The sequence below is a fragment of the Sinocyclocheilus anshuiensis genome, unplaced genomic scaffold, assembly GCF_001515605.1.
Source record: "Sinocyclocheilus anshuiensis isolate Anshui unplaced genomic scaffold, SAMN03320099.WGS_v1.1 scaffold371, whole genome shotgun sequence".
Classification (NCBI taxonomy): Eukaryota; Metazoa; Chordata; class Actinopteri; order Cypriniformes; family Cyprinidae; genus Sinocyclocheilus; species Sinocyclocheilus anshuiensis.
The window spans coordinates 746,296-761,679 of NW_015549597.1; the positions used below are offsets into that span (position 1 = coordinate 746,296).

Sequence of the window (15,384 nt, forward strand, 5' to 3'; positions counted from 1 at the left end):
TATATATATATATATATATATATATATATATATATATATATAGTTTGGGGTCAAGATTTTGAAAGAAATTAAAGCTTTTATTCAGCAAGAATGAATTAAATTGATTAAAAGTGATAGAAAAAAAACCTTTATAATATTACAAAAGTTTATTAAGCAGGGTTAAATAAAAATTGTAAATATATTAAAATAAAAAAGTTATTTTAAATTATTATAATATTTTGTAATATTACAGTTTTTACTGTATTTTAAATCAAATACATGGTCATATGCCCATGGTCACTGTGAACTGTCATTTTATGAAAAAATCCATGTGAGATTCTTTTTGGACATTTCTTAGAAAAATGAACAGCATACAGGTTTGCAACAACATGAGGATTAGTAAATGATGACAGAATATTCATTTTTGGTGAACTATTTCTTTAAGTGCTGTCTCAAACTCACCCCAGGCATATACTCCATGAAAATGGTGAGGGTCTTCTCATTATGGTCTCTAAGGCAACCGTAGTACTGAACGATTCGCTCGTGATGCAGGTTCTTCAACAGCTGTATCTCACACTCTAAAGCACTCACCTCCTGCAGAAAGGGGGGCAAGAGTCATGACACGACCACAGCTGAGGCAGCTGGCTGTGACCAGAGCGGGGTCTGAATGAGATGGCTGAGCATGTACATGGAAGATCAAATGTACCACAACACACTAATACCAAACAGTGGTTAAGAGGCGCTTTGTTTTTGAGTGTTTAAGCATATGTGTGTGTTTGTGTCAAGTGACGGCATGATCAACGAGAAATGCGTTGATAGACTACCCCACTTCCCCTCACCTCAAAATCCCCCTCTGGCCGATGCACACACAATCACACACAGATACAGGAAGCGACAGTGCATGTTTTTGCAATGGCAGACAGGAAAGGATTTAAAGAGTGGGGGAAAAGTTTAAGAAAGAACGAAAAAAAAACATGCTGGCAAACTCAGAGAAAAAAAAATTAAAGAAAAGAATCACGAAAAATACAAAAATAAAAAAAGAAGAAAAAAACAATACAAAAGAAAACAATAAAGCAAAAGAAAATAAAAAAAACAAAACAAAAAGCAAAACACAAAACAACAAAAAGCAAAACACAACACAACAAACAGCACAAAACAACACACAACACAAAACAAAACAAAAAACCAAAAACAACACAATACAACAAACCACAACAACACAAAAGACAACACAACACAACAAAACACAACACAATACAATACAACAAAACAAAACACAACAACACAAAAAACAAAACAAAACAAAGCAAAGCAAAGCAAAACACAACAAAGTGTAATACCTTGCTGGTCTCTGGACTGGCAGGGTCAAAATGAACCTGTTTTGCTGCAAGTTCCCTGCCTGTGTCCACATCATAGCACAGATAAACCCTTCCAAAAGCACCCTGACCCAGCAACTTCCCCCTGCGCCACGTCACTGGAGCTGTAGGGGCTACATGCATGAACATAACACATAGATACAATACTGACTGGCTGAATGAAACATATGAATTGACAATTTCACACAAATACCAACATTTTAAATACATCAAAGCATTCTTAAAATATTTATAAACACAACCATAATCTACAACATCAGGATCTAGCTCACACTCACACTTATGAGGGACTGGGCGGTCCTGTGGGCGGAGTCTGGCTTGAGTATCAACCAGCTGCCAGCTCCCCAAACTCTCCTCACTGCCGTTCAGTGAACGCCGCGATGGCACCAACGTGAACAAGTTTCCCTGGGGACGACGGATCCGTGGGAATGTCCGTCGACCTGAGGAGCAGCATTATTCATATAAATTATGACATGGGAGGAACTGGAGTGTGTATGTGTGAGCGTCCTAACTAAATTTGAGTGTTTCATACCTTCACTGTGGTCTTTATGATGCAGCGACACATGATACCTGCGAGGGTACGTCCCTCCCTTCCCTACAATCTTATCATATACATAGTTTTCCCGGTCTGAAAGAGGAGAACGTAGAGAGAGCATGGACATTTGGGCCAATGGAAAAGCTGATTTTAAAACTAAAAGTATCTTCATCAAGGCACACCTGCACAGTCCTGTCGGTTGTCAGGGTAACTCTTAACCCTGTGTGTACGAGGTTTCCTGAGTGAGGGACTGTGAAACAAGAGACACCAATAAATGAAAAATAACACAGTGACAGGTGCTTACAATTACAGTATCATTCAAACACATTTCATATTGTATTAGTCTCCTCACCTGTCAGAGTTGCTGTCCAATGACTGACAGCTGCCAGACACAGAGTTTTCTGCACTGCTCCAAGAATCCAGCACCTTTAAATACAGGTGAACTAGAAGTTAAATGGACTCAGGAGGCACTGCAGGTGATTAGGTGACTGTATTTCATTTTAGCAGTGGTATATAATGTGGCATATGCGTGAATTCCAATCTGGCTGCGAGAATATGCAAGCTAGCCATGTTTATATTAATTGAAGGAAGTGCAGTAATTGCAAAAGTTAGCATGTTGCCATTATTTTGACATTTATTTCTGCTTTGGAGAGTAATATATCTAGCACTTAAAAGCACTGACACAGCATATCTGGCGTGTATTTATAATGAATAGAACAGAATAGAATAGAATAGAATAGAATATTCAAGTATAAGAACACTACTGTTCAAAAGTTTGGGTCAGAAAGATTTTTTTAATGAAATTAATACTTTAATTCAGCAAGAATGCATTAAATTGGTCAAAAGTGACAGTAAAGACATATATAATGTTACTCAAAATTAATTTCAAACATGCTGTTCTTTTAAACTTTCTATTCATTGAAAGAATACTGGAAAAAAGTATGTTTCCGCAAAAAATGTTGAGCAGCACAACTGGATTTCAACATTGAAATTAGAATGATTTCATCGTGCCATCACAGGAATAAATTAGATTTTAAAATATATTAAAATAGAAAATAGTTATTTTAAATGATAATATTTCTAAATATTACTATTTTATGTATATATACTGTGTTTCTGATCAAATAAATGCAGCCTTAGCAGACAGCGTTCTGTAGTGTATATAAATGTAACCTGATATATTAAAATACTTCTGACATACAACGAATCAAAAATTCAGAAACACTAAATCTGTTATAGTTTTGAAGCACCCACTGATATATTTGTGCACATGTCTTTAAACTCACACACTGGTCGCTGGTTTCAGGTATGAACTCCCCCTCACTGTTGATGCTGGTGTACGATCCCTGACGTGCGATTCGCTGTTGGCACTCAGGAACGTAACCAGGGGGCGGAGAACTTCGGCCAGTGTTCTGAGAGCCTACGTAAGGACAAGACAATAGACATAAATGTTACAACTAACAATTCAACATTTGGAAGAACACATTTTTTTATGGTAATACTTTTATGGTGGCAAACATGTATCTCTGTTACTGACCACACTCTGGTGTGAGACTGAGAGTGCATGCATGCAATAATTTGCATTCACATCATGTTTACTTCACCATTTTGTCCAGTTGTATTTTTGTTTCCTTTCAGTCAGTACAGTGACTTGCCCTGAAAATGGACACCTTACAGTTTATACACAATTATATTTTCTAAAGCAGTGTTAGCATGCAATAAACCAGTACAAATCAGGACTGTACAAACCAGTACAGGTACAAATTTGCACACATTTAATCAATTACACTGCTAAGTCATTAATGGTCATTAAATTTTTAGGTCCCTATGAAATCTTTACTTTTATTTAGTTTTATTTTGTAGTTTTAAACAAAACAAAAAAAAAGCATGTCTAATCAATTTAATTCAAAAAATTTTTTTTTTTTTTTTTTTTTTAACAATAATATGGTTTCTGGATTTATGATTTTATACAAATTTTTATGACTCAATTTCACAATTCCAACTGCATTTTTATAGATTATGATGAGCTCAAAGAAAAACACACCATTTGCAATACAAAACAAAGCAAGAAACAGTCCCAAGCAATGTGTTGCACTGTGACAAGAGCACAATCTAAAAGCAGAACAGCTGAATCATGAGACTGAAGCATAATATAAACAAACGGCTTTTTCTTCCAGTCACAGAGCTCAGAGAGCTCACACTTTTCTCCAGATGCCCTTACAAGCTGTAGCAACCACCCCTCCCCCCTAAAATAAACACTATCTCTACAACAGGCCATTGGCCCACCATGCTAATAGTGACTCGCAATCTGATTGGCTGGGAGCCAGCAAGCCATTGTGGAGCAGCCAGTGATGGTGGACAGGAAAAGGAAGAGGACCCACTGCTCACAGAGGAAGTCAGAGAAACAACAGAGGGAGAGAGAGAGAGAAAATGAAAGAGTATGAGAGAGAAAAAGACCAGGGCAAGGAGATTGATAAGAAAAGCAGAGGGGTTTTTGGTTAAGTGCAGCAGTGTGTGCATACGTGTGTGTGTGTGTTTGTGTGTGTACTCACTGGTGGAGTGGTGGCGTCCTCTTGTTTCTGAGGATTGGTAGGCAGTACTGACATCACCGGTGGACTGAGAGGTTTTGATGCGAACCTGCTTACACAATGTGTGATGAGATGGAGAAGAGGCCTGCATATGCAAACAAACACACAAATCTACATAAGCATCTAGAAATCATTATATGTGTAGAAACAACACATTATAATGAATCAACACCTCTCTGCTCCTGTGCAATAACTGACATACAACAGTGTTAGCATTTAAACCTCTTTCTAGAAAGCAGAGATATTAGAATTTGCTCTGCATTCTTAGTCTACATTCCAAATGGAACTGGTTCATATTGACATGTAATATTAAACTGTAAGTCTCACATTGCTTTGTTCCTGTGTCAGCAGCATGATCTTGATGCTCTTCATGTTTGAGCTGCGGTCCAACAGATCAATGGCTTTATCCAAGTCATCCTGATCACGCAGGGGAATGGACAGCTGTGTGCACAAACCGAAACACACTTAACAAATGCACTGAGTAGAGCTGTCACATAAACATTTTACACAAGAGGAGGCACTCACAGTGGCTGTGCCCGGATACCCTACAGATATAGTAAGTTTTATGTACATCAATATCATTACTGAATGGTTGTATTTATTATTTTTATTTTGTACATTTGAATTAACTTATTAAAATTTAACTAATTACAAAAATATGCAAAATTAAAAGTTAGGTTTAGCTTATTATTGTCCATCTTAAAGTGAAGCAAGTTTTGTGTACTTAAAGTTTGTGCACCTTACATCAGTATTATTACTGAAATGTTGCTCATTTATTTTTTGTAATTACTATATATTTTTAATAAAAAAATGGGTTGCACTTTATTTTACAGTATGTGCACTTACAGTGTAATTACCTAAGAAAGTACTGGGTAATATAAGGTTATGGTTAGGTTTAGGGGTAGGTTCAAAGTTAGTACCTAGTTATTACATAGCTATTGTAATTACAATAATAATCACATAGTATGTACATGTGGAACAGGACTGTAAAATAAAGTGCTTCCAGAAAATGTTAAATTTAGCTTACTATAATTTATGTATCATTGTTAACCTTTGTGTGCACTTTTAAGTTTATACAAAATGAGGAGTTCAGCAAAATAGTACTAAAATAGCAGATATTAAAGTCCTGAGTATTTCTTATAACAGTGCAGCGATCAGACATAAGTGAGTGTCAGTGAGTGCATTTGAATGTGAATCAATACCTCATTATTCATATAATGCAGGTCTAACTGCTGACCGAAGAATGTTTTGACTTTCTGCTGGACTTCCTCAAACTGCACAGGCCTCCCAAACATCAGAATCCTACACAAACATATATAGACATACACACACACGCCACGCACGCAGAGGGGGACATTAAACAGGAAGCTGAGATTTCTTTAGATGTGTAATCTGAGCCAGTAAGTCAAGTCAATCACACAGTTGGATCTGCAGAGTGCACACATTCCTTCAAGCACACCTAGCATAGCTGTGGTCTGTCCTGGCAGCTACAGACTAACCACAGTCCTTTCCCTTTCCACTATGATACCAGTCTGAGAGCTGAGAGACAGGATGCCTGTGTGTATCTGTGTGTAAATGCCACAAACTCAAAATGTACATTCTACATGTTGTTTTATGTGTGTTTTTGAACATTACTTTTACTTTAACATACACACACACACACACACACGCACACACACGCGCGCACACACACACGCGCACGTTCCAGTAGAAAGAAACTCAAATTCACCTTCTTTCACCACAGAACTCAAACTTAATCCTGACATCCTCCTGAAGAGAAAGAAACAGCAGCTATGTCACGACAGGGTCATACAGGAGTCACAAGGTAACTGTATGTTCTCCTATATGTATATGTATTACCATTCTTTTGGAAGAGCTGGCAGTGCTGACAGGTTTAGGTTTTGCCGTGTCATAAGTTGACGCCGTCTGGCGCCTGGTCATCTGCAGGGCCACCAGATCCTTCATAATTGAATGAAGAGCCTGTCTCTCATCTGGAGAGAAAGAGAGAGATGTTACGGCCACTGACCAATAAACGCAATATTAACATTCTAAACTATTCTGTCTTATTTATGCATAAAAAATATTATATTGTACAGTATGAAAAATAGATATTCATTTTGAGATTTACTAAAGATTACATTTTACAGTGTTATCAAATGATTAATTTATTAGATTAAGTTTAAGTCAGTGTTAGATGATGGCAAATTTGATCTAAATGTAAAAATAAGGGAAATGACCAACTATTAAATATGAAATATTAGTCAATACAGATTGATTAACAGAAAAAAAATCTCTAATATCAGCCGATAACCAATACGATATATTGTGCACCCTTCCAAATAATCAGTATTTATTATTTTGTCAATGCACATTTTTCAATTAAAAACGTAAAAAACAAAATCTATTGTTAGTCATTTATATGTGGGTCAAACTGTCTCTTCCTGGCAGCTATTGGCCAAGAGCAGGCTAATGAACTACTCTGTTTGGCTTTAAAGATTTATTGTAATTGTAAGTATTAAAATGTAATCATTTATATGTATGAATTCAAATGATACTTTTATTCTAAACAACTTAGTTAATTCAATGTATTAATTTTAACAATACTTGTGCACCCTCTTTGTTGCCAAACCTTAATTGTGGTTAAACATTGTAATGAATGTCCTTGAGTGGCTTATTACCTCATTTTAAACTAAACGGAGATTATGTAGCAGAAACTATAAACTTGCTATACAGTTACAGCACAGGTGCAGAGGAGCTGAGAGGTTGTTCTGCTCTCTTTCATGAATAAACACACTCACAGTCAGACGACTAGACCTGCGTCAACGCAGTGAAAGTCGTGAGAGGGAGATGACCGTGTTTTTCGAGAACTCTGTTCTCATGTTTGATGTAAGAACGAGATGTGTCTTGGCTGAGCTCACTCACGGAGGGAAAATATTCGCAGTGTGTTGTTTGGACGGACTTCACACATCTCCAGAGAGAGAGAGAGAAACAGAGAAGCCTCGTCTACCCACCAATACTGGGAACATGGCAGATCAACCCAAGCAACAGACTTAACCACTCAACTGTTGAATATCTGTGCGTTCATGTGACCAGTGAGAACATAAGCCACTGTTTGTCTACATGTCTCACTCTCTTCTCTCTAAAAAAATATCTCCAAGCATCCTTTTAATTCCAGGCCTCAAAGTTGCTTCCAGCTCAACAGCAGCTTGTCTGCCATTTCTTAGTCACTCTTTTTCCTTGGTAATTTTAAATATTAAAACAGAAAACAGTTATTTTAAATTATAATTTTACAATGTTTATTTGTACTGTATTTTCGATCACATAAATGCAGACGTGGTGAGACTTCTTTCAAAAACATTACAATATTTTACTGACCTCACAGATTTGAATCTAGCAAAGCTTTAGCTTTTTAACTTTAGCTTTTGTTGAAATTAACCTAATACTGTATATTTTTTTATAGTTATAAAATCAGAATTGCGAGAAAAAAGTCAGAGTTGCGGGATATAAACTCGCAATTTTGACTTTTTTCTCAAAATTGCATGTTTATATCTCCCAATTCTGACTTATTTTCTCAGAATTGAGATATAAACTCACAATTGGGAGTTTGGAGTTCGGAGGGGAAAAAATATGTTTTCTCAGAATTTCAAGTTTATATCTCAAAATTCTGACTTAACTCACAATTCTGACTTTATAACTCACAGTAGAGTTTGTATCACAATTCTGAGAAAAAAGTTGGAATCGCAAGGTGCAAACTCACAGTTGCGAGAAAAAGTCAGAATTGTGTGATAAAAAGTCACAGTTACCTTTTTTTTTTTTTTATTCAATGGCGGAAAAGGGATTCCATTTGTTTGAGATCAAACAACAACTGAAGACATGTTGAAGACACTTGATATATGAATGGAAAAAACACGAGGACTTACTCATTTTGGCGGTATGAATGTGTGTGCTCTTGATGAGAGTTCAGGTCTGAAGGTCCTCACACACACTGTCCTCTAATGTCACCCATTAATGGCCTAAAAAGTGGACACATCATTACAACTGACTGTTGTTAGCTGTACCTTACCTCCATATCTAAACAAATGTAATCTGAGCCAACAAACAATGATATCATAGCCAACACCACAGCCAACAACAACACAGACAACTATGTACTATATCAACATCTTCCCAGGGGCCTTTCATTTACAAGAGTATTTTAATAGCAAACTGTTTACTGCCTCAGTGTTAATTTGACACATTAAAATTTACTGATGCTAGATGCACAAAAACTCCACCCCAAACTTAGGCAATAACCTAAAAATGTTTTACATGTGTAACATGAAGGTGAGAGAGTGTGCTGTGCATGCATATGAGACCTGAAGGACTGTAACCTGATCCCTGCTTGCACTGAGGAACCTGGCACAAACCTTCAAGCCAAAGAGAAAAAAGCCGGGGGAAATATTTACAGTTTAAAAATTGCCAGATTTTCAGCTCCAAGCTTGATTCCAGCCATAAAGGCTCCTCTCATCAATGCAATACTCCCTATAAACACTATCACTGTAATATGTTCATACTTAATTTGCCCATGAATACAGGTGGCTCACATTATAAAAAGAATGTGAATGTAAAAATAGCTGTACTTCACATTGAATGTTCTGCTTTTTAACTGAGGTTTTGTCTTATTTTTCAGGGCTCAACAGCATGACAGATCATGTGGTCCATAATAATATAGTTGACCATGTACTTGGAGCTCTAAAATGTGCAATTCTATACAAATAAGAGAGAAAAAAACAAATGTACCTAGTAACCTTCTAATGTCCTTCAAAGATGTTATCTGTTCTTCCTGGAAGAGGAAAAAACAAATTTACCACAAAGGTGTCAAATGATAGTTTCGCATAATGTGTAACCCACTTCTTTGAAGAAACTTATTTAACAACAGCTAACCTCTGCATGGAATGCATGGAATCTATAGTGTCAGCATTCATTTACCAAGCATTGCGATTTTCAGGTAAGACTGTCTGGATAAACATTTTTGAGCACATTTCAGTATTCAGCTCTAGTACATTTGACAAACTACAACATATTCTAATGCATTTGATTAACAATATCAGTTTTAATTAAATAACTGGGTACAAAATACAGATCTTAATTTAAATTAACCTGATATTGATTCTTAAAATCCAAAGATGAAACTTGTGGTCTATGTCTATATCACGAAAATGTATTTGTACAGCACCGAGCCCCTGGCAGGTGTCATCGCATCCTGCTTAACTGTCAGTGCCACTAGTCCGACAAATAAATAACATTTTATCCAGCCTGTGAATGTGAGTTTGCGATCTGTATTGATAGAGTTATTGAGTTGTCCTTAAAGGCTGCATGCAAAAATACATAACACTACCAGTGTAGTCAGATTCACAAACAAATGATTCTTACGAACAAATCTTATTAGTGAATCAAAAACCAAGTGCATCCAGTGTAGCCTAATTTCCCCCATAAAATATATTTTTTAAATCAATTATTTGGTTAATTATTTTAATGAATATTTCAAAAAGACAAATTAAATACGTTGAAAACATCACCCTAAATAATCATCAGTAGGGTTGGGCGGTATGATGGTATATATTGTTATCGCGGAATAAAGTGTCGATCGTTAGAAATTTTGCGGCTATGGTAAGGGCCACGACATTTCCTGACCAGGCGCCGAGTGCTGCCAATCACAACACACACTGCCCCAGCTAACCAATCACAACAAATTTCATATTTCAGAAGGCGGGCCTTGATTTGATACAGGAACTATTCGAGCCGTTCATGCCAGACTGGGGAGAGAGGTGTTGTAATAATGTAAAATATGTGAAAAATAATGTGTTTTTCGAACAACCTAGTATGAGAGCCTGTTCTAGTAGACCCCCAAAACAAAATCAAGACTTTGTAAAAGAGCATAATAGGACCCCTTTAAAAGTTACTAGTGCTGTACATCGCCTACAAATACAAATCACCTACAAAATAAAAGTTTTTGTTTTCATAATATACAGTGGGTACGGAAAGTATTCAGACCCCCTTAAATTTTTCACTCTTTGTTATATTGCAGCCATTTGCTAAAATCATTTAAGTTAATTTTTTTCCTCATTAATGTACACACAGCACCCCATATTGACAGAAAAACACAGAATTGTTGACTTATGTATATATAAATACACAAACATACAGTATATACTTTGAAACTATTTACATGTATTTACATGTCTATATTTATCTTCATATATTATATATAAATAAATCAAATATACAAAACCTATTTTTCTAAAACATATACATGCACATGTGTGTGTGTTTATATATACATAATAAATATACACAATACATACAAGTATTTTATGTAAACAAAAACTTTTATTTTGGATGCAATTAATCGAGATTAATCGTTTGACAGCACTAAAAGTTACATACACCTTTGAGTGAGAAATTAGAAAATAAAGGGTGGGATCATGCACTTGATAGAGTTGTTAAAGGTGCACTAAGCAATATTTGAAAAACGCATTTTAACACAGCGTCGGACTGAGTCCCAAAACACACCTGTAGCCAATCAGCAGTAAGGGGCATGTCCAGTAATGACAGAGAAAAGAGTGCTCAATTGAGTGCACAGGACGGATATTAGCAGTTCGACTACAGATAGAGAGAGATGGCAGATAAAAAAATAGGAAAATATCAGAGGAACAAAACATTAAAAAGATGGGTTACGATCAGGCAAGAGGTAGGACCTGCGTAAATATCGGAGCAGCTTTCCAGCAGTGGAGAGAACTCAAGGAGCGCGAGAAGGTCTGGAAATGGATTCGGACACGGATTGCTTTGTTTCTTCTTGATAGGTGAGTAATGTTGATTTAGCATTGTTTCACACAACTTATCTGTGTTGGCTTTTGTTTGAATATGCTTGTGTGTCATTTTCGCTTGTTTCCGCGATCGTCATTGCCATGGTTGTGTACCATGGGCGAGGGTCCTGTTGGGGTATGGGTGTGTTTGTTTTGGTGTATTAAATATTAACATTGTTTGGCAAAATGTGCTTAGTGCACCTTTAACTGCAATAAGCAGTGAAAAAGAACTCAATGCGGAGCTTGTGCTGACTGACACACATGAAGCACACACTCAGAAAACGCTTCTCTCAGACAGAATACGATCACGAATTTGGGACGTGCATGTTGTTATTAAGCACAATAAGCAGTGAAAAGGAACTCAATCCTCTGCTTGTGCTGACTGATACACAGCCGAAGCGTGCACACTAAAAGCCCCTCTCTGAGCCTGCATATGATCACCAAAACAGATCCCTTTCATGTTTTATTGTGCTGGAATGGTCAAATATGCACACAGTTGTGGCAAAATGCCCGTCGTGTGGAGTATTCACGTAAACACAGTCGATTATGTGTTAAATAAACGTAAACAGTTGGGTGAAAACCGGGTGTGTGTCATTACATTGGATCCATGCAGTTGGTCTTAAAGGGACAGTAGTCTCATTTACCTGCTGCTGTCTGTCATTATTAATATTAACCATTCACTGCACTTGACTGAATCACTTTTGAATCTTTAATAAGAATCAGTTCATCCTTGATCGATACAGCGAAACCTATGCAGTTTTATTTATACGCTTTATTCACTTTATTTTTAAGTTTATTTCATATTTATTTGTTCTGTTGTGTAATTTGCAGATTTTTCTTTTTATAATAAAAATAAAATAAAAATAGCTATATCGAGATATATATCGTTATCATGAAATAAAATTTCTCATACCGTGAAATAAGATTTTAGTCTTATCGCCCACCCCTAATTTGCAGCATTAGCTGAGAATTTCTTTAATATTTAAGTAAATTGGACATTATAAATGAAATATACTCAAATTAATCAAATAAAATCAAATAAGGATTGAATTGGCATCAAATCAGGAAATATGTATTAAAGGAACACGCCACTATTTTTGAAAATAGGCTCATTTTCCAACTCCCCTAGAGTTAAACAGTTGAGTTTTATAGACCGTTAGCATCTCGCTCAAAAATGACCAAAGAGTTTCTATATTTTTCCTATTACCTAGCTGGGGACTATTTTCAGATGCTGCGTAATATCATTGCGCCTGCTGCACCCATGGTACGGCAGCAAAGTTCCTTGATTATTATGCCGGAATGAGAGTACAGTTCCTAGCCATATCGGCCTAGAAAATCGCAACTTTTCATTTTCCGTCGGTCTTAGTACACGATGTAACTACAGAAGAGTCAAGTTTTAAATAGGAAAAATATAGAAACTCTTTGGTCATTTTTGAGCGAGATGCTAACGGTCTTATCAGATTCAATGATCTATGCTAAGTTGCAACTAAAAGTGCTACCGCCAGACCTGGAGATCGGCTGAATGGATTCGAAAACGGTAAAACTCAACTGTTTAACTCTAGGGGAGTTGGAAAATGAGCCTATTTTCAAAAATAGTGGCGTGCTCCTTTAATACTCAGCCTTAGATATTTCAGTTACTTTTAAGGCTGATTTATACTTCTGCGTCGAAACTACGGTGTGCACCTCTCCAAAAATATCACAGCACGTCAAATCTACGCAGACCACAAGCGCTGTAATTGGTCTGCTAGTACCCCTCCCTCCGTATGTTATTTGAGTTTTGTATGTGTGTTTTGCACTTTAATATATTTTAATGTTACACCTTCTTATTTAAAATAAAACAAAGCAAAGAACAAGTGTCTTATCATTTATTATAAAACGTAGCATTACATCACTTTGTTGTCCACGACAAACAGTTGTTCTGCCATAGTACAAGTGCTTGTGGAGATTGAAAGAATGCCATCTTCTCCTGTGCCGTTGTCGTCTCTTTTTTGTAGTTTTTAAATAAATTATCTGTTCTTTGATATTTATTTGCCGCCGTCACGGTTGATGCTTCTCCGACAAGCTGCTTCTTCTTCAGCTTTTGCCGTGGTCTGCGGGTTACACAAGCAAAATGCCCGTGGACACTGCAGACTAGCGGTTTGCATGTGTACTGCACGTCAACGCGGACAACAACGCAGAAGCATAAATGAAAACCGACACACATCCTACGGCGTAGAGCAGTGTTTCTCAACCCTGGTCCTGAGCGCCCCCCAACACTGCACATTTTGTATGTCTCCCTTATCTGACACCCATTTCAGGTCCTGCAGTTTCTTTTAATGAGATAATGAGTTGAATCAGGTGTGTTTGATTAGGGAGACACACAAAATGTGCAGTGCTGGGGGCGCCCAGGACCAGGGTTGAGAAACACTGGCGTAGAGGCTACGGCGTATGTCCGACGCAGAAGTATAAATCAGCCTTTACTTAAACTCAACACAGACATGTAAAAACGTGATATAAAATATAAATTACTTAACATCTTTTCTAAATCAGTCCAACATCCTGAACAACTTAGACCAGGTGAGCTGCTGAGGGGTAAACCAACCAATGGTCACTCTAGAAATTCAGCAAAGTCTCATTAGATTGCTTCCATCAGCATATCCTGACCTTTAAAAGCAAAGCTGTGGATAGGACTGCATCATTCGTAATGACATTACCTGCCTGTGCTTCACTGCCGGGCTTCATCAGACCTGCAAAACTCTCTTTTGATCCAATTACAGCGGACCGGAGGAAAGAGGACTAACTGGACATTGCTGAGAATTGCTCATCCTTTCAAACTTACAGTCAGTGCTGAAATTATTAACCAAACGGATGAGGTAAGGAGCGTGTGCGCACATGCGAGCGTTTGTTTCAGCGCCTCCAGTCATGCAGCTTCAACTGAACCGTGAGAAATTACAGAGGTCAGACATAATTCATTTGCACTCATTCAGCCAAATATCCTGAGTGGCACCCAGGTGGCCTGACCGACTGCTCCTATGAACACACTCGATGAGCAGCGAGCGAGTATGGCCCCATCTGACGTCTCGCTATACATAAATCCAAGTCTAAGTTAAACAGACTCTCACTATAATGCTTCACAGAGGGTTTGGTGTGAAAGCTTTTTCCTTTATGCAAGGTCTGAATGGATTTATGGTGGGGTGATGCCACACCACTGGAAATCTCACGGTTTGTAAAACACCAACTCAACTACCTACCTGATTTTAGATTCTCCTGCCATCTTTTGTTGCTTTCTTATAAAACCACTTTCTTTCTATTTAAATTGGAGCATAAACTCTGGAGTCTAAACTTTGAGATGTAATAATGTCAAGTGGGTTAAGAAATAAAGTAGAAAAATTTAACCCTGACTTGCTTTTAATTTATCATTTCAATATTACACATTTTTAATATACAACTTTTTATAATACATAGGCACTATCAACTAGAGCCCAACCGATATGGGTTTTTTGGTGGCCGATGCCGATATTAAGGAGTAAAAAAAAGACAGATATCGATATATCGGCCCATATTCTTTATGTGTAGGCTATTTTTGGCGCTTTTCCACTGCATGGCACGGCACGGTACGGCTCGGTATGGTTCACTTTTGGGGGGGTTTCCACTGGGGACAGTACCTGGTACCTGGTACTTTTTTTAGTACCACTTCGGTTGGGGTTCCAAGTGAACCGTACCATTACCAAAACATGAACTACCACTGAACTTGCGACACAAACACAACAGAACCGCTAGATTTACATCAGCACAGCCAGCGAAGGATCGAACGCAACTGTTTTGAACGAGTGCACCTTTTTTAACAACCAAAAAGTGGCTGTTTCGTTGTCTGTTGAGGAAGTACAGACGTTCCTCTCGTTGATAGCAGAGGAGCGGATCCAGCGAGAGCTTGATGGGGCGACGTGGAATGAAAAAGTTTTTCAGGAGTCGCGGCAATAGAGGCGGCGCAACTATAACGATCATACAGTCTATGATAACGACATGTGAATAATCCCGCCCACTCTAAAGCGGTACTGAACTGCAGTGGAAACGCAAACCGA

General features: G+C 37.5%; 1 protein-coding gene across 2 annotated transcripts in view; it reads right to left on the reverse strand.

The window, feature by feature from the left end:
* LOC107658467 (mitogen-activated protein kinase kinase kinase 3-like) overlaps positions 1 to 15,384 on the reverse strand; it is a 37,814-nt gene that overhangs the window by 14,442 nt on the left and 7,988 nt on the right. Inside the window, exons 2-15 of one of the 2 annotated variants that reach the window (XM_016447028.1) lie at positions 9,258 to 9,300; positions 8,399 to 8,491; positions 6,339 to 6,469; positions 6,208 to 6,248; positions 5,681 to 5,780; positions 4,806 to 4,919; positions 4,443 to 4,563; positions 3,177 to 3,310; positions 2,243 to 2,316; positions 2,073 to 2,140; positions 1,888 to 1,983; positions 1,634 to 1,795; positions 1,320 to 1,468; positions 442 to 573 (exon numbers count right to left, since the gene is read on the reverse strand). In XM_016447028.1, coding sequence (XP_016302514.1) covers positions 442 to 573; positions 1,320 to 1,468; positions 1,634 to 1,795; positions 1,888 to 1,983; positions 2,073 to 2,140; positions 2,243 to 2,316; positions 3,177 to 3,310; positions 4,443 to 4,563; positions 4,806 to 4,919; positions 5,681 to 5,780; positions 6,208 to 6,248; positions 6,339 to 6,469; positions 8,399 to 8,402 — 1,326 coding nt within the window. In that variant the 5' untranslated portion in view covers positions 8,403 to 8,491; positions 9,258 to 9,300. The remainder of the gene's footprint in view (positions 1 to 441; positions 574 to 1,319; positions 1,469 to 1,633; positions 1,796 to 1,887; positions 1,984 to 2,072; positions 2,141 to 2,242; positions 2,317 to 3,176; positions 3,311 to 4,442; positions 4,564 to 4,805; positions 4,920 to 5,680; positions 5,781 to 6,207; positions 6,249 to 6,338; positions 6,470 to 8,398; positions 8,492 to 9,257; positions 9,301 to 15,384) is intronic. The other variant, XM_016447027.1, reaches the window with a different exon arrangement.